The sequence below is a fragment of the Fonsecaea multimorphosa genome (genome assembly GCF_000836435.1).
Source record: "Fonsecaea multimorphosa CBS 102226 unplaced genomic scaffold supercont1.1, whole genome shotgun sequence".
NCBI classification, from domain to species: Eukaryota; Fungi; Ascomycota; class Eurotiomycetes; order Chaetothyriales; family Herpotrichiellaceae; genus Fonsecaea; species Fonsecaea multimorphosa.
This window is the reverse complement of record NW_015971635.1, coordinates 408,143-434,034: the sequence shown is the minus strand read 5'-3', so window position 1 is coordinate 434,034 and position 25,892 is coordinate 408,143. Positions and strand designations below refer to the sequence as shown.

Sequence of the window (25,892 nt, the reverse complement as noted above, 5' to 3'; positions counted from 1 at the left end):
CTCGCAACCAATCCTCGTACCCTTCCGCCCACAGGCCTCCCCTTGCTAGTTTCTTGAGGGCTTCCGGTCCCGAAGCCGCGGGTTTTTAGAGGTCGCCTTCGGCGTTGAAATAGCTGGGTGGACAGTTGGACATGGCGATGAATGCCGCTGCGCCAGAGACAATCCGTTGGGTCCAACCGGTCTGGGCCTCGACAGTTGGCTCGATGGTGAAGGCGAACTTCTTGGTGCCAGGACCCTGTCCAGCGCCGCCGCTTTCCTTTCCGACCCCCCTGGCGACCTCTGTAATGATAAAGGCAATGTGCTGCGCCAGCTCGTCGACCGTGGCATTCTGTTTAAGAGTGACGCCGGTTTGCGGAAGACCTAGCCAAAACAGGTCGGGGAAGCCGTTCGCGTCCGTTGAAACACATACAGGTGTTTCGCCCACTTTGCGAGCTCAGCCTCTTACCCTAGAGTATTACTCTTTGGATCTCCTGACGATATACCCCTCAATCATCGCGCGCAGATGGCCACCGACAAGTTCAGGACCTAGCCTTGTTTTCACATTCTGCATTGCCACCAAGTGTTTGCGCTGCGCGGCCTGTCGGAAGGCATGAGATACATACTCATAGCACCCAAAATCGGTGAGTCTAGGTAGGCAGGTACCTAGGTATGCAACATCTGACTTAGAAGAGAGTGGCTTTCACCTTGTGTCAATCGGCTGAAACTTTGCTGCCATTGGCATCGCTCTCGCTCACTCTCAGTTTGGCCTTAGGGAGTCTTTCTAGGAATTCTGGGGGCCACTGTATGTCAACTCAATACCTGTCAAATATTCCAGGTTACTTCGTACCGTCGACCAATTCAGCTGATCACATGACTGCGCGTTTGGAAGGCATGGACGCGTCTGCGGGGAAACTCATCGCAGCCACTCCAGCTTCAATTGCGCCAGACAAATCAACAGAAGAACGCAACATCAGGCCGAGCATCTTTTTGCTGTGCTGCATTGCCACGGATCGCAGCATCCATGCATGAATCCGCATCGTGCTTTTTCTTGCTGTAGAAATGGCTGAAGATTGTGCAAATCCGCTGTTGGCGGTATGGCTGAAGGAATGGATGGATGAAGCCAAGGAAAGGAATAGCAAAGGTTATACTGTGTATTCCGGCCTCCCCTCTGACATTACGTGCGGCCGTGCTAATGAGCCCAGTTATAAAAAAGCCTATCAATCCATCAAAGCGTGCCCCTTGACGTTCAGCCACCCCTCCGAAGCTCAACAGCTCAACGGCCTCGGCCCAAAACTATGCGACCGACTTACGGAGAAGCTCAAACAGCACTGCGAGCAAAATGGACTACCTATGCCCAAGAAGAAACGCAAGAGGAATCACACATCGGAAGACTTGCCATCAGATGCGGCGCAGCCAGCCGAAGCTGAACACTCCTCGCCAGTCCGACGGAAGCGGAAGGCCCAACCATACGTTCCAAAATACAGATCTGGCGCTTATGGATTGATAGTGGCTCTCGGCACCTTGGACCGAGAAAGCAATCAGGCTATCCCGAAGCCTGACCTGATCGAACTGGCACAACCTCATTGCGATGCGAGCTACACTATCCCGAGTGATCCTACCAAGTTCTTCACGGCGTGGAAGTCTATGCAAACATTGGAATCAAAAGAGCTTGTCTGTACCAAAGGTCATCCGACCAAAAGATATTACTTGTCCGACGAAGGTTGGGAGGTTGCAGAAGGCATCCAGGCAAGCGCCGACGGTCGGCCTGTTGCTGCAAATAAAACGAAGCAGGGGAAAGCCGCACCAATTCGTGGCGTGAAAGGTTCAAGGTCGGTCACACCAGAACCTTCAAAGAAACCTTCAGCTTCAGTTGCTCCACCGCAGTACAGTCGACCTAGTGGCTCACTAGCTCATAGAGCGGTTGATCACTTAGAGGTTGTATCGATTTCCGAGAACGACTGGCCTGAGTCGGAACCAGAGATGACGCTTGTCCGCTCCAGGAGCGGAGTGCTTAGTGGAAGACCTACAACTTCCAGCTCCTCTCTAGAAGACACCATTATCCTGCCGGCAGGAAGCTTTGAGGTGAAAATGGTGCTTGATATGCGTGAAGTCCGCACCACGACCGACCGAGATTACATATCTGGGGAGCTGAAAAAGCTTGGTGTATCTCCAATTATCCGCCCCCTCCCACTAGGCGATGTCTTGTGGGTTGCAGAAGTAAATCCGCTCTACGCTAACAGTCTCAAGGCAGCAGTTGTTGGTGACGAAGCTGACGAGAAAGTGGAAATCGTTTTGGAACACATTCTAGAGCGCAAAAGGCTCGACGACTTGATCAGCAGCATCAAAGACGGACGCTTTCACGAACAGAAATTTCGGCTGCACAGGTCAGGGATCAAGAACGTGACTTACCTCATTGAGGAGTACTCGATCTCTTCAGAAAGAAGTGAAAAGTATGGTGATGCGCTGGAAAGTGCCGTCGCCAGTATGCAAGTGGTTGACAACTTCTTCGTCAAGCAAACAACAAAGCTGGATGATACGATTCGTTATCTTGCCAGAATGACCACAACCCTGAAGGGACTGTACGAAAGCAAGGACATCAACGTCATTCCCGCTCAGAGCTTCGAGGCTGAGGCTGTGTCATTGTTGTTGGAACGGTTCAGAAAGACTTCGCCCGGGACCGCCTTTGGCATGACATTCTCCGTATTTAGTGCCATGTGCGACAAATCGGAGAGCATGACGCTTCGAGATGTCTATCTCAAGATGTTGATGTGTACAAGAGGTGTAACTGGGGAGAAGGCGATTGAAATCCAGAAAATCTGGCCGACACCGCGTGCTCTGGCCGAAGCTTTCGAGGCGCAAGAAAAAGGAGCCGCGCGGGATGCAAGGATAAGTGATCGCCTTGGAGCTACCATTCCTCGGAAGAAGGTGGGAAAGGCATTAAGCGCCAAAATTGCAGAGATTTGGGGGTGACATTCGCGTGTCCAGATGGTGGACTACTACGAGGTTGATGACTTACGACATAATTTGGAAGTGAATGGCATATGTATACTTTCGGATCCCATACTACCTAGTATTCTATATTGAGCGCAGCCTTGGCAGAGGCATCATACAAGTACCTAAGTAGACTTGGTTTGCTGCCCCAAGCGCAAATATCGTATTCGCGCAAGAGCGGAAGCCGGCACCATGGGCGGATGGGGCACGAGACTCGACAACGATTCACGAAGCCTTTGACCAAGCAACTGCAAGCCTTGGTCGCCTTCGTTTGCCCGCATCGAATCAAGACTTGGACGAGCGACGATCAGGCCTTCCTCTACTCCATATCCCACCCCCACACGGCAAGGTGACGGAACTCGGGGGTAACTGATCGACATACGAGCAACGACTCTATTAGTACTGCGACATGGAGACCTACGTTAAGTTCTTAAAGAATGAGGGGCCCCAGCGACTGCGATTCCACTCTTTCTGTCGTCAACCACAGACCATCTTCCTCGTCACAAATCTTGAGCCAGGTGTTTCTAGATTGTCCCGAGTTTGCTCTTATTCAGCTCTCTTTGGAGACCGAGACTTAACAGAACATAGTGTGGCCAACTCAGGTTTGCGATGTGCCTTGGTCCTAGGAAAGGGCAGACGACGAAATCACAGAGAGGGGTTTCGAATCCGAAGGGCTGCCCCTCGAGAAGAAGTCAGGGCGGCTGCCCATCGCTACAACACCGATCTTAAGATCATCCAGCTATTTTCCCCTTGAGAGCGCAAGCTACTGAAAATCAAAGCTCCCTCTCCAGCGATGCTTGGAATTGAAGGCCTCAATGATGCCTCCTTCCGTGGCGATGAGCACTGGAGAAGAGCATCGAAGTGGACAGGATATGCACCATGGTTCGTGCTTGCGATTGGGCTTCTGAGCATGGCTGAGATCGCCCTTGGGGCGGTATGGATTGCATCGCTAAGCACCGACCTGAACTTGTAAGTCTCCGCGCCTTCCAGCTTCGCCCTACCTTTCTGTGGAGCAAAGACTAACATCAGACCTCCTGATAGCGGTCAGGTCATCCAACCTATCCTCATCCCTGGGCTGGCCTTCTTTAATGCGATCCCTTCTCTCCACTTACACGTGCTTGCCCGGGCCAATCCACCTCGACTGGCTCTGTGGTTTTCCACAACATTCTCAATAATCCATTTCGTCAGCTCTATCCTCTTCATGGGCGCATGTGTCGGAAATCATTCGCATGGGTCGCTGCAACGCAATGAATGTCCCTCGGCCACCGGTGGGAATGGAGATATCTGGGATGTCATGGTCGCCTTGCAGTTTATCAGTGCAGTTCTCTATGGGTTGGTCGCCGCCATGGCTTGGAGAGTCAAAAAGGCTGTCGAGGCAAGGGATGAGAGGATTGCTCAGGGCGTGGAAATGGTAAGCGAGGAAGAGAAACAGAGAAGGGAGAGCGAGGCGAGGGAGAGGTGGAAATACCTCTCTGCAGGTTGAGCAGAGGAATTTCTTGCCGGGTCGCGGATCCCGGTCTTGCAGCGGAAACCTGTATATCAAACCGGTTCACGATACACATGATGACAGCACAAGAGTCGGCGGGATATTCGATGTTGCAGTCTGTTTTATGACCAGAAACTGTTTCGGTGGACATAGACGAGGAACCAGAACACTGAATGAGAATTACGACAGCCACAAATGGGCGAGCGTATCAGACCACTTAGCGCCAAAGAGACTATGTACTATAGAAGTTCTCTGGGGGGAGAAGAATCTTGCGGATGATGAGTAGCGACTTCGCTCCAAATCAAGACCCAAGAGCATGCAGCTATACTCGATATCACCTCGTACCGGGTACAGAGTACGAGGTACCTAGCTCACTAGGTACATAAATGTCATGCCGCTTAAAATGAGAGGGCTCTAGCCCGTGGCTTATTATTAGGGCAGCGAGATATACATTCCACAAAAGGCCGCCCTGTTAAGCGAAAATGCCGATGCGCATCACCACCAGCCTCAGGCCAGGCCTTTTTCTCCACTCATATCCTGCATCCGAGTCCCATTCCATTTTGGGTGTTTGTTTGCAACTTGGCCCAATACTCACACTCAGTCTCCGGTGTGCTGCGCCTGATGTCCTCGCTATATGGCCTCCGAACAAATATATTCGCAAAACTCGATCAGATAGCATGCGACAACTAAGCATGCAACTCCACGCGCCATGTCTCGGACCAAAGAAAACAATCCTCTCTCAACCGCCCAGCGCAACGCGGCCATCGCTCCCTTACACAGTACTCTTCCCAGCGATGAGTTCTTCACGGACAGCTTGATCGACAACTCCCTCATCTCGAATGCCTCGCATATTCCGTCTCCAGTCAAGGCGGGGCCTGTCAAGCCTCGACGCGCCCTTGGCACAAGCAAAGCGTTGCAGACAGGCAGAGATTCCGGCAACAGATCGACCCGCACTTCACTGTTCGACTATACTGCGGCGCGAACTAGTAAACAATTGAAGCCGTCGCCGAAGCTGTCTAGGAGGAAAAGCCCAAGTCCTGCGCGCACGAATGGGCTCACGACACCGCCGCAATCCCGACACGGCCCGCCGCTCAACAGCCCTACCGAGTTCTCCAGTCCTCCAGGCGGTCTTCACGAGTCGTACCAAAGAATAGCGGATGAGGAGGATCTAGCTGCGACGGAGAGGGAGGTGGACAGCGAAGAGGACGAGTTCAATGGCGACGACCAGCAGGATACATATGAAACAAACATGGAAATGAGCCCTACAAGAGAAGGAATAGTTACGGAACAATCAGCATCGGCACAAGTCTCGCAACAGCTGACGCCGGTTCAATCTCCATCGCCAACTCGCGCAGAAACGGAGAGGCCTGTGGATGAGCGAGTTGAGAGTCTCTCAGAACCTCCCACCTTGGATTTCGTCAAGAACGAGCTGAGCGACCGGATCCTCGCTGCCAAATTGACGCCTCATGTCGTTGATCGCGCAAAAGATCGTGCAAGGCTTGAGAAGCTGAGACAGAGCCGAATACCAATCAACTTTGGAGAGAAGTCTCAGGAAGAGCTGATGAACGGGGAGCACAGACGGAACGGTCTCGCAAGCGTTGCAAGTCGTGGTCCCATCTCATTCGACAATGTTTTGGCCGTGGGCGCAAACGGACTACACAGGACCTACTCAGATACAAGTGCCGACTTCGACCCTCGAAAAAGCGTCAAAGCCTTCAGCCGAGCAACGCGCCCTGGTGTCAACAAAACTGCACCTGGAGACGACGATGGTAGCGATACACCTCCAGAATTGCGCGAAAAGGAGAGGTTGGTCGCTTTCAGCAAATCTAGTCGGCGGAAGAGGGAAGACAACGAGGAAAGGGAAACACAGAGACCAGCATCCGTGCCAAAAGTCTTGGCGTTTTCCCGTGCGCATGGTCGACCTCGTCCTCACGGCACGCCTTCCGAGACGGTCGAAGGCCAGGGACAACCCGATGACCCTACAGTTGCGTCTGTTGCTTCAACAGCATCCGAGCCTCTTCCTGGGACGACTCCGCGGCCCAACGAGGAGCGAGCAACACGCTCATTTCTTGCCAGGTGGCGCAAGGAGACCGCGGAGAGACGTGCTTCAAAGACTCGAGAAGATGCTGACCCTAGCGGGTCCCAAATTGACTGGGCCGCTGCAGCTGCAGACGTTCCCTTGCCATCCATCGAAAAGTCTTCAACCCCCCAAGAAACTCCACCAAGAACTGTGCCATCTTCGATTCAAAAGCAGAGGTCCATGGAACGGATGCGGAAATGGGAGAATGACTTCACGGGTCTTTCATTCCAGGTGTCAGAAAGTCCACCTGTTCGTACGCGAACGAACGTCAATGACACCCTAAGAGAGAAAGAGATAGAAGACCTCGCCAAAAAAGCTGTCACTACAAACAGGCTGGACGAGATCCGTGAAAAGGATCTGAATGTCATTGTTCGTAAGACCTCTCGGAATTTCAGCCCGCAGGAGCGCAAATCAGTACCGCCGGAGCCTCAAGAGGCGTGGCCAAAAGCCGACAACATCGACCTGAAGAATTTGGGGGAAGCTGTACCAGACACGCCAGTTGTTGTGTACAGGTCATCAAGCAGTAGTACGGACAAATCCAAAGCGTCTCAGCGGTCAATGCCAGATTCCTTGGATCAACTGCAGAGATTAGCTCGGGCCGTCAGCACTACCCCAAGACAAAGTCCGGCTGCGCTTGAGTTGTCAGTTGCTCTTGATGATGCGTCTGCAGTCCCCTTGCCCCCTTCAGAAGATGATCTGAAATCTCAATCTTCACTTGCAGATCACGAGGACGTTGACAATAAGAAGAAAGTGGCCGAGACTCCGAGAGTCACGGGGGCATGGACCGATACCATTCTACCGGACACTATCAAAACGAGAAATCAAACACAAAGAATTTCCAAGTTTGCGCAAACGCCTCATGTCAATGCAGGAGGCTGGATAGACACACCGCTACCTAACGGAGATCGGGTCCTTGATATCCAGATACCGAGGATCGTCGAAGAGGAGACGGAGGAGTTAACGAATGGAGAGTCTCCAACAGACAATGCGACAGCGGATCACATGGAACACAACACTACTCCGCCAGCAGCTTCATTGAAGGAGGGACCAGGCCACAAGTCGGGACCACAGAAAGAAGAGGTCATTCTTCCTAAAAGCGCCCTGACAAATGTTCTGAACGAAGCCAAACAGAAGCGGCTAGTGTCACGCGATATCACAGACGCTCCCCGAGACGAGAATGACACGCTTAACCTCGGCGACGCTACCATCCAAAGCTTTGAAGATCTCCTCACCGACGCCGCAGACATCACTGCGGACCTGACTAGCCTTATCAAAGCTGGGGCTGAGGAGGAAGTCCTAGCCTTGAGAGAAAGGAACAAGTTGACTGCTTCTATTGCTTTAGATGATGATAATTCAACTGCATCTGAGGTTGCATTCATCGGCCATCTTACAAGTCGGATGGAAAGACTGATGTCCAATTTGCATGAAGCTAGAAAAGGTATCGCCAGGCTGGAGCAAAAGGTCTCTCACACCCCGTCAATCCCTTTGGTAGGACCGGATCAACAAACACAGGCGCTGGTGGCTGTGGAGGATCCGAATAAAGCCTGCGCGAGGTGTGGTCGCAGCAGTGATGACATCGATGGCGTGCAACAGCCTGTCACCATTTCGTCCTTCATGGCATTACCAATTGCATACACAACATTCACTCTCCCCATTCCTCTCCTCTTCCATCCACGCACAGCATCTCAGGACAGCAAAGGCCGCATTCGATTGATCAACCTTCTCCCTGGCAATCCAACATGGCTAGGATATCTCACCTTGTCCATCTGGATATGGTACATCCTCGAGTGCGTCCTAGCAGAGATCTACGCAAGACCACTCTATGCGGAACGGTACATCTGGCCAACTAGGCCAGAGCCAGAGTTCCCCTTCGTACTTCCCACCATGCTCTACAGATGGTCCCTCGGTGGGAGTTTGGGGAGTGTGCTCATTGCGCCTGTGGTGACGGTCTCGGGCGTGACGTGGAGACTGATTGTGGCTGTGTGGAAGGTCATGGGAATGTGGTTGGGGTGGACGGATGGGTTCGTTGATGATGACAGGACAAGGAGTTTTGTGGCAACTGCTACGAAATCCGCTGCTCAAGCATTCAAGAGTCTTGTTTCGGGACCCGATGGCGCCGATTCTATCGAAGTGGAGGGTCTGAGTATGATGAATGACGAAATTTTATGAACGATTCAAAACGACACTGTTATGCAGAACACTGTGCGGGTGTTGAATGCATGGAAGGGCGACTACAGTTTCACTTTGTGCATCTCCGCGCTGGATGGCTTGGTACGGAGTTGTCGAGAGCGGATATAAAATGGATTGAGGAAACCAGATCCAAGAATCCCAAGCGTGCACGGCGTTGGTACTGGTGTCGGTGCTGGTTTCGGTCTGCTCCGTCCTCAGTATGCTCTCTCTTTTCAGGAGGAGGCTAGGCTGGTGTGTCTTTTTGCATCACCAAAGAAGCTAGGAACCCCACCGGGAGTCCCAGGGCGAAAGGAAAAAAGGAGAAAAGAAAAGGACAAGCCAAGGCTGGGCTATTCGCGAGGTGGAATCAGGAGTCCCCGGCATGCCTCTTTTTTTCTTCCGAGCGGAATGGAACTGGGACTGGGACTGGCTGGGAAAGGAGGGAGATATGATGCGACGAGTCGGGATTGTCTTTTTGGCTGCAGGTGCTTGTGGATTGTGTGTACAATGTTACAGTAACTCCTAGTGTACTTGGGTACTTACTCACTATGGGCTGCCCCAACGTGTGACCAGGCAGCCCTGCTTGGATTGACTGACACCTAATACTTCCTTCGCGGCTGTTTTGCTTTTCTGGTCTCTGTTCTGTCGGACAGGAGTGCGGCAGGTGGAGAGATAAAACAGGACTGTCGATTCTTCGATTTCTTTTATTGATGGAGCCAATCGAGTAGACTGACTTGAGTTATTTGAGTGAGATGCGTTCTATCCGTGTCCGCGCCTCCATTATTTTATCATGATGAGTGCATCCATAGAACCCTTTCCTTGTAATAACAGCAAAGCAAAAAAACAAAGTCATCTCCTCTTGCCCCCTTGTTCCCCTGGGGACGGCTTTTCCCGCCCTACTGGTTTCCCCCTGTCCCCCTGCCCATGATGTTTGCTTAGCTACAAGGTTACATCTTCGCAATCTCCTTCCCCCACACGCGGTTCAGAATCCACGTGAAGACAATGACGATGCGGCTGCGCCAGCTGCGGTTCCACATCAGACTGCCGCTGCGCCAGGCCAGCCAGGCGGATCTGCCCGTCCAGCCCTGGTGATTGGGACCCTTGCCGGCGATGACGCCGTCGTGCGCGCCAATGTACGAGACGAGCTGTTTCTGGGAGTATGTGAAGGGTTTGGTGAATGCGTCGCTTGCCACGGAGGAGGAGGAGGAGGTCGACTGTGAGAGGGAGGATTTGGCCAGCAGGGTAAAGTTCTGCACGAGGTACCGCGCCTTTTGTACCGCGACTTCGGCGGTGGTTGGTAGGGAGGCGCCTTCGATGTCGGCTGCGTCGCCCAGGGCGAAGACGCCGTCGTGGACTTGCCCGGTTTCTCCGCTCTTGAAGACTCGCAAGTGGTCGTCCGTCAGGATGCGCTTGAGACCTCGCTGGGACAGTTTGACGTCGATCTTGTCCAGCAGCGGCACGTGCTTGTTGCCCGTGGCCCAGATCAGCATCCCGTAGGGCACTCGGCCTTTGTCCTTGATGTACAGCGCGTGCTCGTCGACCCTTTCGATCTTGGTGTTGGGCGCCACGTCGATGTGGCGTCGTTCCAGCTGCCTGGCGGCGTACTCGTGCAGTTTGTTGTCGTACGCGCTCAGAATGTGCGGCGCCACGTCGTAGACGGAGATGCTCACGTACTGCGCCACGAGCGGGTAGGTGTGCCGCAGCTCGTCTTGACACAGGTCGTCCAATTCGGCCGTGAGCTCGATGCCCGTGGGACCGCCGCCGACGATGGCGATGTGGAGGAACTCGCGTGCACGTTCGGGGGTGACATTGGGAAGCGACGCCTTCTCCAGCAAATCAAAGAGCGTCTTGCGCACTTTCATCGCGTCCGAGACGTTCTTGATGAAGATGGCGTTCTCAGACACCCCCGGCGTGCCGAACGTGTTGGGCATGCACCCAGGCGCCATCAGCAGATAGTCATACTCGACGTCGAATTCCTCGTTGGCGAGTTGCGGATCTTCGTCAAAGGCAGGTGCACAGCGACAGGTCTTTGCCTGGAAATTGATGTCGAGCACATTGGCCTTGATGAACCGCAGTGCGCGTCGCGATTTGCTGCGGACCGGTTCTTCCGCCAGGTAGAAGTTGAACAGGCCTACCGCCGCAGAAGCCAGGAGCGGCGTGTATGCCGATGTGCGACGTGGAGAGATCAGGGTGATGGAGTAGGCATTGAGATCGATGTTCTCGGCCAGGTAGAATCCTGCCCATCCAGAGCCGATGATGACTAGGCGAGGTTTGTTTGGTGTTGTCATTGTTTCAATAGGGTGCTTGATATAGCTTGGTTCTCGACGAGGGATGAAGTCCGTTTTGGTGATGACGGAGACTCAGGTATATATTGTATTTGGCCCCGAGTGCTCAAATCGCGAACAGTTCGTCTTCCGCACTCACTAGCCACTCAATTACATCGGAATCGCCATCGTTGATCTCATCGATGGAGAAGTGTATCATCAGGCAGCAGTCTGGACTGGACGAACAAGGAAGCAAATGGCTTACCTGATGGCCGTGCTTGACAGCATTGGCTTTGCATGTCGTGCCTAGATTCTTGGGACGCCGTGGCCAAGTCTTGGGACAACGTTGCAGAGCAACCAATCAGAGGAGAAATTCTCCACGCCGAATCAAGGAACAGGTCGGCAAATATCCCAAGCCCGAGGTGTTCGGTCAGGTTTCACCTCAGCAGGATGCAGCCACCTTGGTCAGCGCTCCATACACAGGGCGTCATTTGGCCTGTGCTTGTGATGGACCTTGACGGCATGCACGTCCAACGCGGTCAGAGAAGTGAAAGACGCAAAGTATTATTTGATCCCGAAAAGAAGAGAATACAAAGTCGCTCAAATATTGCCAAGCCTGATCTCAAACTTCCGAGTTCTTCCGAGCCGGTACAGCCTTGTCACATGATCCCGATCCAAAGCACAACGAAGCAAGGCTGACCGACTGGCGTTGTCAAGGACGCCAGCACACCGAGGACAGAACAGGATATGACAAAGGAGCTTTCCCTTCAGTGTCGGGAATTTCATTGTTCCATTCAACTAGACAGTGCCCTTCAGAGGCGGTTGCTGCCACCATGCAGTAAAGGCCCCTCTGGCCCTCCCTTGGTAGTACTATCACGTATCGCTTTTGGCTCCCTTCCTATCCATGATGACAATTTCGGGGGTTGCGTATCCTCCCAGAGACCTAGCGCTACTTCCATCCATCCTTCAATGCTACCAGCCTTTTGTCGGCAAGAATTCTTGTGTACAAGTACAGTCGCGATTAACGAAGAAAAGACCGGGCAATTCACATACCCCTTTCTCCAGCAACAGGTGCATGGTCTCCGCAATAACAGTTTTCGGCATTCTGTCCGTGCTTTTCGCCATTTTTCCTTTCGCAGAAGAATCGAATCCCGACTCCGTGAGATAAAATAGAGGAGAGTTGATGTAGCTGCAGGCTCGTGTCGTTTTACTCTACCATGCACTAATGGCCAGAACCATAGTTGCCGTTCCATCCTCGGCCACCACCGTATCCGCCATATGTGCCGAACCCAGTGTTCGAGCCGTAGCCTCCGTATCCAGTGTTCTGATGAGTGTTTTGGTGGCCACTGCCCAATCCACCTCCGTACTGAGGATAGGCGCCGAAAGCCTGCTGACCTGAGTGCTGCGATGGAGGAGGCAAGCCACCTTGCTGGCCAGGGAAACTGTTGACGGCAGATCCAGGCCGACCACCTTGCATCGACGGGCTTGGTCCTGATGCCTTGTTCGGATCCTCGGCATGAGCTCCATGCTGTTGAGCCAAGCCTGGCGCCTGTCCGAAACTGGAGGATGACCGTCCGAAGGGGTCAGGCATGCCACCAAAGCCCGTGCTGCCCGCGGCACTCTGTTGTGCCTCGGAAGGCTGCGCAGACCCTGCTCGACCATAACCTCCCTCTCGCCCAAAGCCGCTAACGTTCGCTGGAGACGACGAGTGCTGCTCATAGGAGTAACCTTGCTGAGGTTGTCCATACATGTTCGACTTATACGTGTTGCCATAGTGATTTTGTCCATAGTTGTATTGACTGCCATAGTATTCGTTCTCTTGACGTCGTACATCATCAAACATAGGCCGATTCGCTCCGTAGCGGTGATTCACCGAGCTCATGTAATTGGCACCATACTGGGGATACTGTTGATTGTATGCGCTCGGGTAGCCGTAACCGGGATAGCCGTGACCTTGATTTTGTTGCATGTGGCCAGAGGGTTGCTGAGTGGGATGGGGAATGCCAGGTGCTGGGGTGTTCTGTCCACTGCCCTGCGCTTCCTGCTGAGCCACTCCGTGTTGAGGACGTGAGGTGGCATACTGCCCTTGACTGTCCGGAGCCGACGTACCAAACGTGCTGCCAGAGCGCTGAGCATCTTGCCCATGACCGTACCCATAGAAATTGTAAGCATCACGGCCATAATAAGCAGAATAGTCCGGCTGAGAGGTAGCTGTGCTGGGTTGACTCGGGACCTGGTTGGAAAACGGTTCTTGGGTCTGGGCTTGAGTAGTAGGAGGTTGGCCGAAAGGGTCGAACGGTTTCTGACCTTGACCGTATCTGTATTGCTCTGCATACGCCGAGGAAGACTGAGGGGACGGTGCGTGAGCAGGTTGGGGAGCAGAAGGCAGGCCAGTTGCTTGTCGTTGAGCAGCCGATGGAGCCTCAGCCAGCGGTTGAGTCGGAGCGGCAGCGGGCGTTTGCTGGGCTTCAGGCACCGCTGGAGGCAATGAAGCACGAGGAGCAGCGGGTGAGTCGTCTGGAAGTTGAGTACGTGTCTCTGGCTCCTCTCTGTCCTCGTCCACATCAACGTCATCCGGGCCGTTCAATCCCAGCTTTCCAAATTGTACCGCTGCCTTTTCGATGGCGTGATTGCCGGGCATCACTACCGCCTCTTGCTGCTCCATCACCTTTCTCGCGAAGCTGGCAGACCGACTTGCGCCTCCGGTAGCTTTCAATGCGGTGGCAGCATATCCTGACATCGGTCGAGCGGGGATCTTGGAGGTTTCCGGTGCGGCGAGCGGATCTTGGGTGCTTGCGACAGTGCTGGCGGCGGTGGCGGATTCAACGGGGTGAGACGTGTCTGGGAGCTTTTCCAGATTCTGTTCTGTGAGTTCATCTTTAGTTGGTGTTAGATCTTTCCCTGTGTCCGAATGCGGCGCGGATGGCAGCTCACTTGGTCCCTCTTCGTTGTAGTCCAGCGCTTCGATCGGAGGCGGGACGATCGATTCAACAGGAGGTACAGGCTCTTCAATGGCAGGCTCGGGCTCAACCGGTAGTTGTTCAGCTTGCGCAACAGCAGGCGGAGGGGGGGCAGGAGCCTTCTTGGGAGCCGGAGCAGGGGTTGGTTTGGCAAACAATCCAGCCCAGCCGCCGGGTTTGGCGGTAGCTGGTGCTGCAGCGGAAGCGGGCTTGGGTTCTTCTGTTTGCAAAGAAGCGAGTGAATCCTTCCCAGGCTCATTTGCCCAGCTGTCTGTTGCGGTAGCGGTCGCCTCACCATTCGTCGGAGCAGCGTCCCAGGTCGCTGCAGCAGCATCCGCTGGAGCAGAAGTCACCGAATCCCAGCCGTCAGTCGTCTGTGCGGGTTTGGTACCATTTGTGTGTGTAGCAGAGACTGATTTTGCACCTCGGCCACCCCTAGCACCACGCTCAGCACCGCGACCTCTTCCTCGACCTTCCAAGTTACCACGGCCACGACCTCGGGTAGAAGTATCGGTTGATGCGGGAGGAATTTCTTTCGGCTTTGGGTGTTTCTTCTTGACCTCACCCCATTGTGAGATGGAGCCTGAAGCGGTATTGTTAGCAACTTCGAGCACGGCAACGGGACTGGAAGCTCTCTCACCACTTGAAATGCGGTCAACAGCAGCATTGACGTCGCCGTCAGTTTCATTCAAGGCATAGACCAAATCTTCATCGCTCCAACCGGGGCAGATTTCTTTGAGGAGAGGGACCTTGTCGCCAAACTTTTTGAGCAGTTCACCGACTTCACCCTGATCTTCTAGCGCGGCGGGAGGGATGTTCTCTTGCTCGTGATCTGGTTTGTGTTGTGACCTCGAAGGGTTGCGAGTGCCCCGAAAACCACCTCTGCCACCTCTGAATCCGCCGCGACCTCTTGGGCCGCTTCCGCGGCTCTGGACTTCTGCCATTGCTGTGTAGGTGTGAAGGATGTGGAGGGATGTTGGAATGTGAAGGGAGGTGTGGATGGTTTTGCGGTTGACGAAGGGAGACGAGGACAATAATGGTAAATTAGTGGAAGTCGCAGCTACTAAAAGAGCAGCCGGCTCCGCGGTGAAGCGTGGTCACAGGGTGAGGCAAGTGACAAGTGGTTGAGTTGGATCTAAAAACACAGCGATGTTGACATGAAGACAGATGAATTGTGGCCGGAACACATTCAAGAGGCTTGTTTGGTTTCAAAAAGGCAAAAGCAAAGGCGGCCACAGATTCTGGGGGAGGAAGTGCCAAGCACCTGACACTGGGCACCCACTGGTACTGGAACTGCGGCGTCTAGGCACAGGAACAAACCACGGCCCTCAGGCACCAGGCCCAGCAGTGCCTAGTTACCCAGTGGGTGATAGCTAACCACCTAGTGGGTGCCTAGGGGTTGTTAGTGAGGCAACTCAGCCCCCCCAACACAAGTATCCAGCGGCGACAGCAGCGTCCCCGACCTCATTCCACCTCATTTGTATCATTGCAATCTCGAAACACTCTCCAGCACACCATGGTTGCGCGCCGACCGTGAGTCCAACCATGAGACTCACTTCTTCCCTCGCCATCCGCAAGCTGCTCGCCTCGATCCACCCTCCTCTTTCTCCCCAGTCACCCCGCGAATCCAAACAGCTCCTCAACGTACTCGAATCCGCCTTCCAGCGACGGCTTGACGAAACCCATCCCTCGCCGAGAGCAGCAGCAACCACCATCGACAACCAGCATGGCTCTGAATCAATCCCAGATCCGGCCCAAAGAGTCACTCATTCCACCCATTCGCACCTAGACACTATCCTCGGCCATCCGCTTTTCAAGCAACAGTCGCTTACTTTTCTCCAAACCCATGGCCTAGCTGCTACGGCGGTCAAGACATTCGATGATGCGCTATTGAAGCAGGGTCTCGACTCAGACCTTGTCCAGTCCTGCGCTCTGCAATATCTCCAAGGCCGTGAGAAACGAGGCAAATCTCCAAAGGATGAAGGGCTGGGACCAAGGTTGGCTCGTTGGTTTAACGCCATGACCGGCCCTGAGAAGAAGGATTTACTGCTCAACGAGAAATACATGGAACCATTGGTCTCGGTCATGTACGCCGATGGACTAGAACGCGAAGTCTGGCAATGGCTGCAAGTTCTCTACGAACGATCTTTTGCCAATTTCATCTTCATCCCCACCGACGACTACGCACCTGATGCCGTTGCATACCTGCGTGCGGAGGATCGCCTTGTGTCTCTGATGATTAAGGAGACCGCTCGCCGTGGACGGCTGCAGGAAGCTGTACAGCTATACACGCAGGCATACGAGTATCGTCTGAACTCCGGAAGATCCGTTCTCTCAGAGGGAAAGTCTTCCCCCGAACCTTTACAACGGTCCTGGCGTCAAGTGGCTGGGGCAATACTCTTACAGAACAAACGCAGCAAAAGAGGTCTACCAGCAAGCCTCTACGATTTGGTACTAAGGTACAGCTTGACGATCGATTATTCTCCTTTCGACCCGGCTATTCTTCACATCTACCATCCGACATCTCCAACGGCTCATCCGCTATCACAAAAACTCAAAGATCCGTCGTTCCTAGAACAATTTGGAAGATGGCAAAAGAATCCCAACAGATTCGTTCGGAGGATCCTGCTTGTTTCGGTACTAGATGCGGCCGAGCTCTCCTTGGCCCATGCTCAACCTCGTGAAGCTAGAGAGTTCCTCGACTTTGCCGAAAGAACATATCCTGACTTTCTGCGCTCACACGAAGAAAAGACTGACACAGCGGAGAGATTGCAACTGGCTCGTCAAGAGATCTTAGTGAGAAAGGAGTTTCGGTCGTCGGGCTATGCAACTGCCCCAGAACTGCAAGTACTAGTGTGAGCAGCCGTGGAGCAGCATCACCTCCTAGGAACCTGAGAATGGAGAAGACGATACTAAACCAATCAACAAAGCTTGTTCTTGCTCTGCTCCAAGCTGCACTCTACAGGGGAGCCTGCAATAGCCAATCCTGCCTTGTTCAAATAAACACCTCGCCAACTCGCTCACAGCAAATCTTGGTCCAAGTTGAGATTAGAGTTGAGTTGTGAGACAGCACGGCGCGAGACACACAGCAGAAGAACAGAGAGAGACCTTCACCATAGTGACGGCGTATCGAGTCTGGTGCGAAAGGGCCTATTGTCGAGGATGGGAGACTCCGTCAGCTAGAAACCTACGGATACGTGCAGCAACTCCTTGAGGGACGCACGACATAACCGAATTATTCGCAAGGAGTGCTATGCATTTACAGGATGGTCACGCCATATACAAGGCCATCAGAAGAGGGAACAGAAGAACTCAAGGTTGAAAGATGTCGCTGTTGGAAGTCATGTCACTACGATGGCAGCAGCCATTTGAGCCCCTGCTCGGGTCCAAAATGGGGTTTATATCTTACTGATATTCTGCCTTCTCGAATATCTCCTCTGCAGACTTGTTTCCCGCGAGGTAGCATCTGGGGAGTGTGATCATTGAGAATCAATCTGTTCTACTATGGAGGGTGGGTGGGGATTGAAAAGGAGCAGGGTAGATGGGTTGCGGGTGATTCAGCGTCTGTTCCCTGCTGTATACACGAGTCTGTTCGGTTCTGTTGACAGCGAGTCGCACTCAATCAATCGGTCAAAGATTCAATCAACCCCCTGGTCTAGGCCGTGTTATGCAACAAGGACTTGGGATAGCAACTTTGGCCATGCATGCATGCAAGCAAGCAGTGCCTCTCCGGCCCCATCAATGGGAGTCGCGTCGATCGGTCGAGTCATATTGCTCTGTTTCCTGTATACGATTGAGGTTGACAAAAGCTGCGCTGCACAAAAGAAATTCAGATTTCCTCTTCACCTTGAATCAGAAGTGTGAAAAGTCGGCGGTCATATTATATACTTGGGTATTCTGTGGGAATCCCATGATACGCCCGCTGCTTTAATCGGTGCTGTGCTCTGTGTCCAGGCTTGCTAGATATAACCCATGCACGCGCGTGGATCTTTGGGCGACCGAACCTTTCCATGTCTATATCATTCAGAGCTCATCCTTCTCCGTGCCCTTCAACCCGTCCACCCTGGCCTTCATGTTCGCGATCATCTTCTTCAACTCGTCATCACTGCGATTCGAGTCGGGGATCTTTCTGGCCTTTTGGACCGCGGGCCTCTCGTCGATGCGCTTCAACCACTTGTCCACGCCGGGGAACTCGGTCATATCGATGTCCAAGAACAAAGGTCCCGCTCGCACCCAGGCGAAGTTGGCCATGTCGGCGATGGTGTATTTGTCGCCGGCCAGCCAGTCGGCCTTTGAGAGGCGGATTTCTAGCACGCCATACAGGCGCTTGGTCTCGTCGAGGTAGCGTTTGATGCCGTAGGCGGAATACACGGGTGCCATGGCGCGGAAGTGGTTGGCTTGTCCTGTTGGTTCGCTCTCTCTCATTAGGCTTTTGAAAAAGGGCCTTGATGGTAAACTCGACGGGGAAGGGAAACGTTTTACCTTGCATGGGTCCAATGCCGCCCATTTGAAACATCAACCAGCTCATCATCTCATAGTAAAGTCCGCTGCCGTAGTCGTACGTGAACTTCTTCTCCTTGTCGTACAGATCGGTCAAGTACAACATGATGGCGCCGCTTTCAAAGACTCGCAAGTCACCGTCCTTGAGCGCGGGGATGCGGCCGTTGGGGTTGATTTCGAGGTACCACGATTCTTTTTGTTCATTGGTCATGATGTTGATGGCGTGGACATCGTATTTGAGACCCAGTTCCTCCATCACGATGGTGGGTTTCAAGCCATTGGGCGTCCCTGCCGTGTAGAGCGTGAGGGCATTGTAAGGAGGGGAGGACATTTTGTCGGCTGCTCGCGTTCGGACACTCTCGTCTGGTGTAGGGTCAAGCTTGAGAAATCTCTTTTGGTGGACCTGGATCCCGGATTGAAATGGTGGCAGGCTCTTTCCTTTTGACCTTGTGCTCGTATTTGCAAGTGCAGCAGTGCGAAAGGTAGAGCTGACGGCAGGTGAGAGGGTCCCCAGTCTTCTTATGGCTCGCGATGCGGTGTTGTTTACAGGCCCATTGAGGGAGGAAGTCAATCCAATGACGTGTCGGACTGCTCGTGTTCTTCTCATGGATTGGATCTTCCCCTCTTTGTGCTGACTTATGTTGAGAACCGAGAGGGGCGTATGCGACAAGCTATTCTAGTATCACTATCCTTGCGGTGACCTGGACAAAGTGTCTAGGCAGGTGGCGCCAACCTTGACACACACCTCTAACCGTGAAAACCGCAGCGATAATGAGCCAACAAGTGGTAGCTCTCCTGACCTAGGTACCTAGGTAGGTAAGGTTGTAGCAATGATTGGGTGATTCGGTAATCGGCCAGGAGGTCGCTAAAGATTTGCGGAATCGACACGCTCTTCATCTGGAGCCAATGCCCCCAAATGGGCTGCCTGTTCCTCCGGAGCTTATAAAGCAGCTCTGCACAGTGATGCTGGTGCTCGACCCTTTTCCGGTTGTGCCACCCTTGACTTTCGGGTGGATTGGATCCCGATACCGAATACTTTGATCAGGTATTCCTTGCGCTTCTCGGCCGACACCCGCGTGACATAGCTTCTGCAATACGGGGAAGAGGTAGAAAAAGGACCTCAGAAGTCTCGACTACCATGTCAATGGACATCTCTGTTACCAGTCCGTTGCTCACGAGAAAGCTAATAATACAACCCAGATCGTCAATATCATGTTTGTTCTCCTCTGTTGTTGCCAGGGCTCCTGTTGATGCTCCTCCTGACACTCGCCGCCTCCTGAAGCCGACTCAGTTTGCCGGGTTCGTGCTCTGGTTCGTTGGGACTCTGCTCATGGGTGCAGACGTCCCATCTGGATTCTCTCCCAGGGCCAACAGTCCCTCCTTGTGGAAAGGTGACTTTGCCGTGGCAGCTTTTTCCTCGCTGTACCTCCATATTCCAGCTGTTTTATCGGCCGTGACGCCTTCCCAGCTGTTGACACCGAAGTTGGTAACCACCTTTACCAGGTCCTGGAACGTCTTTTCCAGTCTATCCTGTGGATCTGCTTGAACGAAAAACACCCGTTCCCAATTTCGCTTTTCTTCTTGCTCCTTCTTGCGCAACGCCCGCTGGGCATTCTCGATCCTGGACTTATAGTGCGCCACAGCATCCATATCACCCTTCTCAATGCTTTGGGCGACCCTTGACCACGCTCTCCGACTCTCAAACACGTCTTGCTCCTCTATGGATGCGACGTTCAGCTTGGACAGCGTGATGTTTGATGGTTTGAAGGTTTCGATCTCTCTGCCCTTCTTGCTGTCGCCCTCTCTGATGGTAAATGTGTCAGACCATTGGCCATCAGCTGTGTATAGGGGATTCTTCTCCGAGCTTTCACCCTCCCTCCACAACGACGCCGTGAAGCTATTCTTTTTCCCAGAGAGCCAGCCCTTGCCGGTAAAGTCGATCTTGGCGACGTATCCAGTGCTCGAGACAATATGGATGAATTTGCCCAACTCGACAAATGGTGCTCCGTAGATGAGGCTTTCAATATGTATAGCGGGCAGGGTGATGAGGTAGGTCTCTGCATGGTCGCTGTCCGGAGGATGTAAGGTCAAGAGAGCGTGTCCAATTTGTTTAACTTGAATGGTTCTACTAAAGCTGGCTTTCTGACCGTTGTAGCCTTGTAGTCGTATGCGGTGCTTCTCATTGGTGATGCAGTAGGCTGTGACTGGAGGATGGTGACTGACTTGCTCCGAGACCAACGTTGTCTCGCCAAATTCGTCGTCCCATTTCCCCAGGAACAGCTCGCCTAGGAATGGGTTGAGTGGCTTCTTCTCCGAGCCAAGCTTTTCCGAGCGAGAACTGTACTGTTGTTTCAGGGTGTTAAGCAACCACTTGAGTACCAAAAGAGCGCGTCTGGCGGGATCCGTCTCTTGAGTCGGTGCAATGAATAACGACGTGTTTTCAGCCCAGTACGCAGAGAATTCGACCAGTGATTGTGTGGAGAGAATGAAGGCCGGGGCAGTTAGCGAGGACAAGTCGCCATTGAAAGAGGCAATGGACTGCGCGCAATTGTCAGTGTCTAGAGCACGCGCTGTGTTTGGGCCCTGGTCTCGAGCCACCTTGGGGACTCACTTTGAGAAAAGAAGACCACGATCCCTTGCTTTGATTCGGCACCGCGCCGCCTTCGACTTCGGGCATCGTGTGGTTGAGAGTGGCCACTTACGCAGGATTGGTGAAATGATCGGACGGTCGTGTGCTCACGGTTCTTTGTGTTGTGTTATGGCGAAGAGGCAGAGATGTTGACGTGGAGCCGGTTCGCAGAATGAAGGAAGAAAAAGAGAGCGATGATCTTCGTGAAACAAGCGAAGGCACACACGTTGATCCAGGGAAATGGTTGACGAGTGTAGGTATTCAATGTGACAGCGAGCGATGATCTCGATGTAGGTAGTTGGGGAGGGGGAAGTGCCCGTCAATCTCGGTGACGTACAGTGGCTGCTCCCGAATGGAGCCACCACTGATAGACGAGGAGGGCGTCACTGCCACATGGGAAAAATCGAGGTTCCACTGCACTGAGAACTATTCTCCTTTTGGCTGTAGGTTTGGTGGTACGTAGGATAAAGCTAGGGTACAAGGGGAGCACTCCTCACTTAAAACGTTCTGTTTGCGATAATCATGGAGGCAGGGAAGCGTCATCTCTCCAAAAAACACAAGAATGCACAGTATCCCCTGCGGCCACGTCCCCTATTCTCGATATTGAACCCGCTTACAGAGTGCCAGCGGTGTTGAAGTCCTTCAATGCCTCGGCCACACGAGCGCTCATTGTCTTCTCACCTTCGCGCACCCACACGCGGGGATCGAAGTACTTCTTGTTGGGCTTGTCCTCGCCTTCCGGGTTACCGACTTGCTTCATGATGTAGTCCTTCTTGTTCAGCACATAATCACGGATACCAGTGAGGTAGGCATATTGCAAGTCGGTGTCGAGGTTGACTTTGACCACGCCATAGCTGATGGCGTCGGTGTATTCCTTCTTGGACGAGCCGGAGCCGCCGTGGAAAACAAGGAACACGGGCTTGTCGGACTTGGTAGATTCCTTCTCCTTGACGTATTTTTGGTGCTTGTCAAGCAGCTCGGGGTGGAGACGGACATTGCCAGGCTTGTAGACACCGTGAACATTACCGAAGCCTGCGGCAATCGAGAAGTAGGGAGAGATCTTCTTCAAGGTGGTGTAGATTAAGTGGATGTCCTCGGGTTGTGTGTACAGAGAGTTGTTGTCGACATCCTCGTTGTTGACACCGTCTTCCTCTCCACCAGTGATACCGATTTCCTACTCTCCCGTTAGTCTTCGGCGTGCACCGGACCGTATGGAGGAACGTACCATTTCCAGCCACTGCTTCATGGGGGCCGCCCGCTTGAGATATTTGGCCGTCGTCTCAATGTTCCAGTCAACAGCTTCTTCAGACAGGTCAATCATGTGTGAGGAGAACAGAGGCTCGCCATGTTCCTTGAAGTAGGCCTCGTCCGCGTCCATCATGCCATCGAGCCAGGGAAGAAGCTTCTTCGCGCAGTGGTCGGTGTGTAGAACAACAGGGACGCCGTATGCGGGGGCAACACAGCGGATGTAGTGGGCCGCAGCGACGGCACCAGCAATGGATGCTTGCTGCTTGTCATTCTTGACACCCTGCAAAATGCTTTCAGTATGCCGTTTTCTGCACCGTGCTCCTGTTCAACGAACCTTGCCACAGAAGTATGCAGCACCTCCCTGAGAGGCCTGGAGAATGATGGGAGCATTTGCGTCGCGGGCAGCTTCCAGAGCGGCCACAACGGTCGAGGAGGAGGTGACGTTCTACGGAGTCCATGGTCAGTGATAGCACCATTGAGCTGGAGCTGGGCAGCTTACAATGGCGGGAATGGCAAAGTTGTGCTCCTGGGCGTATTTGAAGAGGTTCAGGACATCGTCACCGACGATGACGCCCTCCTTTCGTGACAGGATATCCTTGACACCCATGCTGGCGGCAGCTGGAGTGGGGTTTCGAGGGTTGGGTTGAGGGGCGGAAGATACAATAGCAGGGTCTTTCTGGGGGATCTAGACTATGGATAAGTAGCGGCAGTGTATGCCACGGGAGAAGACAAGGTTAACGAGGAATGAGAGATATGTGAGAAAAGAATAGAATCGAAGTAAAAGTCAGTTCGGCTTGTGGGAGACGATCAAAATGAATGCCGCTGGCTGGCTTCCGAAGCGGCGATGGGGGACAAAAGTGGTGAGGGGCAGCGACTGGCGTAACCAACAATGACATCGAGCTTCTTTTTTGCCCGCCGGTGCCGCTATTGTTTTCATTTCCTCGGCCAACGACTTTTCATTCGCTCTCCCACCAACCCCCACAATCATGCGCTTTCCTCTCGTCCCGATTCTCTCCTTGCTATCGATGTCTCATTTACGGATCTCGCACTGTTCCATCCTTTTCCCCTGCGGAATTTTACGGGATTTGCTGTCCACGGCCCAAGTCCTTTCCCCACGATGAGCCAGTGGACCCGTTGGGGATGGGTCTGGGCAGAAGAAACAGCTGACAAGAGGATTTACGTCTTGTACCACGGTCACCAAGGACGATCCAAACGACCGCTTGGGTGGTCCAAGAATACACGTTGCGAAAAGACTTGGTGGACTTCCTAAAGGAGGTTGAAATCAACCAACCGAAGAGCCCAGAAGAGGGTATGAGAGCACCCAGCGTGCCAGGGGACACATGAAGAAGCCTCAGATGGGGCCTGACAACGGCAGTGGAGCAATCGTGCCACTTCAAATGTCGTTCCCATGGCTGCTCAGTGGGTCCACTGTGAGGGAAAGGAGGTGTACAGTTGTTTGATGGACAGAGAAAGACGCCTTGGGCGCTCAAAAGCTGGGGAAATCCAGCAAAGCTTAGAAGCTACTGACACACCTGGGAGCTACTGTCCGCTGGAGCACGTATCCAAGTCCGTACTGAGGTCAGTTGAGCCAGAAGCCAGAGCACGATGGGAGGCATCGAAATGAACAGCATGCAGAATGAAGCACTTTTTGACCCCGAGATTATTCAGCTGCACGATTCTAGTCATCTAACCCCGGCTTAATAACCTGACCATAAAAAGAAAACCCTTGCCCGCGAGGAGCACCTTTCACTTTTTCTCAGCCCATTGATCGGCGTACTTCTTCAGCCTGATGGTCTGGACATGGATAAACCCTGTGGTGTCCTCGGCGCTGAAGTTCTCCAACGAGTCCATGGATGCCTCCTCCATGGAATACAGCTTCTCGCTGCTGCTTGCACGGCCGAGGACGTACGCGTTGCCCTTGAAGCAGCTCAAGCGGACCTCGCCGTTGACGTTCTGTTGGCTGTAGATCAGGGAGTTCTCCACAAAAGCACGCTCGGGAGAGAAGTACATTCCGTTGTAGAGATAGTTGCTCCAGTTGTGAGAGACGAACTGGTCCCGAAGGGCCCTAACTTGCCCATCGAGAACCAACCCCTCGAGGTCAAGGTGGGCAAGGCGGAGAATGGTCATGGCCGGGGAATCGTAGCACCCACGAGACTTCAACCCGATGAACCTATTCTCGACAATGTCGATTCTGCCGATACCGTGGACTTTTCCGATGCGGTTTAGCTCCTTGAAGAGCTGCACAGAGTCCGTGAAGGTCCCCTGTGGCGTGACGACCTTGGTCGGAATACCCTTTTCGAAGCTGATGGTGATGTTGGTCGGCTCGTTGGGGGCTTTCAGTGGGTCGTCGGTCATGGTCCACATGTCACTTGGAGGCTCCTGGTTCGGGTCTTCCAAGATACCAGCCTCGTAGCTGCAGTGGGCAAGGTTGGCGTCCATCGACCACGGTTTCGCCTTGGTGGATGTGACGGGGAGGTTTGTTGCTGCAGCATAGTCGAGCAGATCGTTTCGACCCTGGAATCGGTTGAAGAATTTGGGATCTCTCCACGGAGCAATGATCTTGATGGTAGGTTGGATTGCGTAGAAGGCGAACTCGAAGCGGAGTTGGTCGTTACCCTTGGAAAGAGATTAGAAAGTGTCCAGAGACAGAGAGATACAAGGACCGATTACCTTGGCGGTAGCACCATGGCTCACTGAGTCGCAGCCTTCACGCTGTGCCACCCGCATAAGAGATCGTGCAATGACTGGACGTGCAAGTGACGTGCCAAGCAGGTATCGTCCCTCGTACTGTCGAAACCAAATCAGTCTCCATTGGCCAGTTGTAGAATCCAGGATGAGTGCACCTACCTGAGCATTGCATTGAATAGCCCGGAAGCACAACTCCTCCACAAACTCCTTCTGCAAATCCTCAATCACCATCTTCGTGGCACCAATCTTGAGGGCCTTCTTCTCGACGGCATCCCAATCCTCTTCTTGCCCAACGTTGGCAAGGAAGCACACGACCTCATAGCCGTCATCTGCGGTCCCCATCTATTAGTCACTGGGGTTAAAGGACATTTGGGTCACAGAGGATCTCACCAAGAAGCCACCTCAGAATACAGCTGGTATCCAGGCCACCTGTATACTCAAAATCAGCATTTCACACTCCCAAGGGCCTTCTGACTCATATCTAACCGCTGTAGGCCTGGAGATCGTTAGAGAGACACAAGAAGTGGTTGTTGCGGGACGGTCACTTACCAAGCAGACTTTTCCCTTCGCCATGTTGTCAAGACGAAATTTCAGAATAAGATGGGACCCTCTCACAAGTAACAGAGAGACTATCAACGGGACTTCTTGCAGCTGATAACTGCAAGGATTTCACAAATTTTCTTTTCTACCCCACGTGAGGTCAAAGAAACTTTTTTAGAGTTGTGGCGCATTAGAGCATGATAAGGCTCTTGTCAGTCCACTAGTACCTTGGGGCTGCGTGGCTCTAAGTCAAAAGAGGTCAGGCGCTGCGCATCGCCAAACGACTGTAAACATTTATCCCCTCGAATCAACTGTTACAGCAACCAGAAAAAATTCTTGATGTGCAGGGAAAATTCTG

General features: G+C 53.2%; 11 protein-coding genes across 11 annotated transcripts; 4 read left to right on the top strand and 7 right to left on the bottom strand.

Annotated features, from left to right (window-relative positions):
• Positions 1-85: 85 nt before the first annotated feature.
• On the bottom strand, positions 86-550 carry Z520_00162 (uncharacterized protein; the record flags this gene model as incomplete). Its single annotated transcript, XM_016770683.1, has 3 exons — positions 86-360; positions 410-423; positions 483-550. The coding sequence occupies 3 exons, from the start codon at positions 548-550 to the stop codon at positions 86-88; spliced, it is 357 nt and encodes a 118-aa protein (XP_016637593.1).
• Positions 551-1,038: 488 nt separating this feature from the next.
• On the top strand, positions 1,039-2,949 carry Z520_00161 (uncharacterized protein; the record flags this gene model as incomplete). Its single annotated transcript, XM_016770682.1, has 1 exon — positions 1,039-2,949. The coding sequence occupies one exon, from the start codon at positions 1,039-1,041 to the stop codon at positions 2,947-2,949; it is 1,911 nt and encodes a 636-aa protein (XP_016637592.1).
• An 814-nt stretch (positions 2,950-3,763) lies between these two features.
• Z520_00160 (uncharacterized protein) lies at positions 3,764-4,453 on the top strand (the record flags this gene model as incomplete). Its single annotated transcript, XM_016770681.1, has 2 exons — positions 3,764-3,939; positions 4,012-4,453. 2 exons carry the CDS (start codon positions 3,764-3,766, stop codon positions 4,451-4,453), a joined length of 618 nt encoding a protein of 205 aa, XP_016637591.1.
• A 712-nt stretch (positions 4,454-5,165) lies between these two features.
• On the top strand, positions 5,166-8,705 carry Z520_00159 (uncharacterized protein; the record flags this gene model as incomplete). The annotated part of the gene is made up of 1 exon (XM_016770680.1): positions 5,166-8,705. The coding sequence occupies one exon, from the start codon at positions 5,166-5,168 to the stop codon at positions 8,703-8,705; it is 3,540 nt and encodes a 1,179-aa protein (XP_016637590.1).
• Positions 8,706-9,652: 947 nt separating this feature from the next.
• Z520_00158 (uncharacterized protein) lies at positions 9,653-10,993 on the bottom strand (the record flags this gene model as incomplete). Its single annotated transcript, XM_016770679.1, has 1 exon — positions 9,653-10,993. One exon carries the CDS (start codon positions 10,991-10,993, stop codon positions 9,653-9,655), a length of 1,341 nt encoding a protein of 446 aa, XP_016637589.1.
• A 1,198-nt stretch (positions 10,994-12,191) lies between these two features.
• Z520_00157 (uncharacterized protein) lies at positions 12,192-14,873 on the bottom strand (the record flags this gene model as incomplete). The annotated part of the gene is made up of 1 exon (XM_016770678.1): positions 12,192-14,873. The coding sequence occupies one exon, from the start codon at positions 14,871-14,873 to the stop codon at positions 12,192-12,194; it is 2,682 nt and encodes an 893-aa protein (XP_016637588.1).
• A 601-nt stretch (positions 14,874-15,474) lies between these two features.
• On the top strand, positions 15,475-16,788 carry Z520_00156 (uncharacterized protein; the record flags this gene model as incomplete). The annotated part of the gene is made up of 1 exon (XM_016770677.1): positions 15,475-16,788. The coding sequence occupies one exon, from the start codon at positions 15,475-15,477 to the stop codon at positions 16,786-16,788; it is 1,314 nt and encodes a 437-aa protein (XP_016637587.1).
• Positions 16,789-17,952: 1,164 nt separating this feature from the next.
• Positions 17,953-18,760, bottom strand: Z520_00155 (uncharacterized protein; the record flags this gene model as incomplete). The annotated part of the gene is made up of 2 exons (XM_016770676.1): positions 17,953-18,332; positions 18,412-18,760. The coding sequence occupies 2 exons, from the start codon at positions 18,758-18,760 to the stop codon at positions 17,953-17,955; spliced, it is 729 nt and encodes a 242-aa protein (XP_016637586.1).
• A 956-nt stretch (positions 18,761-19,716) lies between these two features.
• Z520_00154 (uncharacterized protein) lies at positions 19,717-21,106 on the bottom strand (the record flags this gene model as incomplete). Its single annotated transcript, XM_016770675.1, has 2 exons — positions 19,717-20,967; positions 21,041-21,106. The coding sequence occupies 2 exons, from the start codon at positions 21,104-21,106 to the stop codon at positions 19,717-19,719; spliced, it is 1,317 nt and encodes a 438-aa protein (XP_016637585.1).
• Positions 21,107-21,671: 565 nt separating this feature from the next.
• On the bottom strand, positions 21,672-22,913 carry Z520_00153 (fructose-bisphosphate aldolase 1; the record flags this gene model as incomplete). Its single annotated transcript, XM_016770674.1, has 4 exons — positions 21,672-22,232; positions 22,284-22,586; positions 22,641-22,751; positions 22,806-22,913. 4 exons carry the CDS (start codon positions 22,911-22,913, stop codon positions 21,672-21,674), a joined length of 1,083 nt encoding a protein of 360 aa, XP_016637584.1.
• Positions 22,914-24,052: 1,139 nt separating this feature from the next.
• On the bottom strand, positions 24,053-25,567 carry Z520_00152 (uncharacterized protein; the record flags this gene model as incomplete). The annotated part of the gene is made up of 6 exons (XM_016770673.1): positions 24,053-24,922; positions 24,977-25,093; positions 25,154-25,323; positions 25,385-25,423; positions 25,481-25,490; positions 25,544-25,567. 6 exons carry the CDS (start codon positions 25,565-25,567, stop codon positions 24,053-24,055), a joined length of 1,230 nt encoding a protein of 409 aa, XP_016637583.1.
• Between the last annotated feature and the right edge of the window lie 325 nt (positions 25,568-25,892).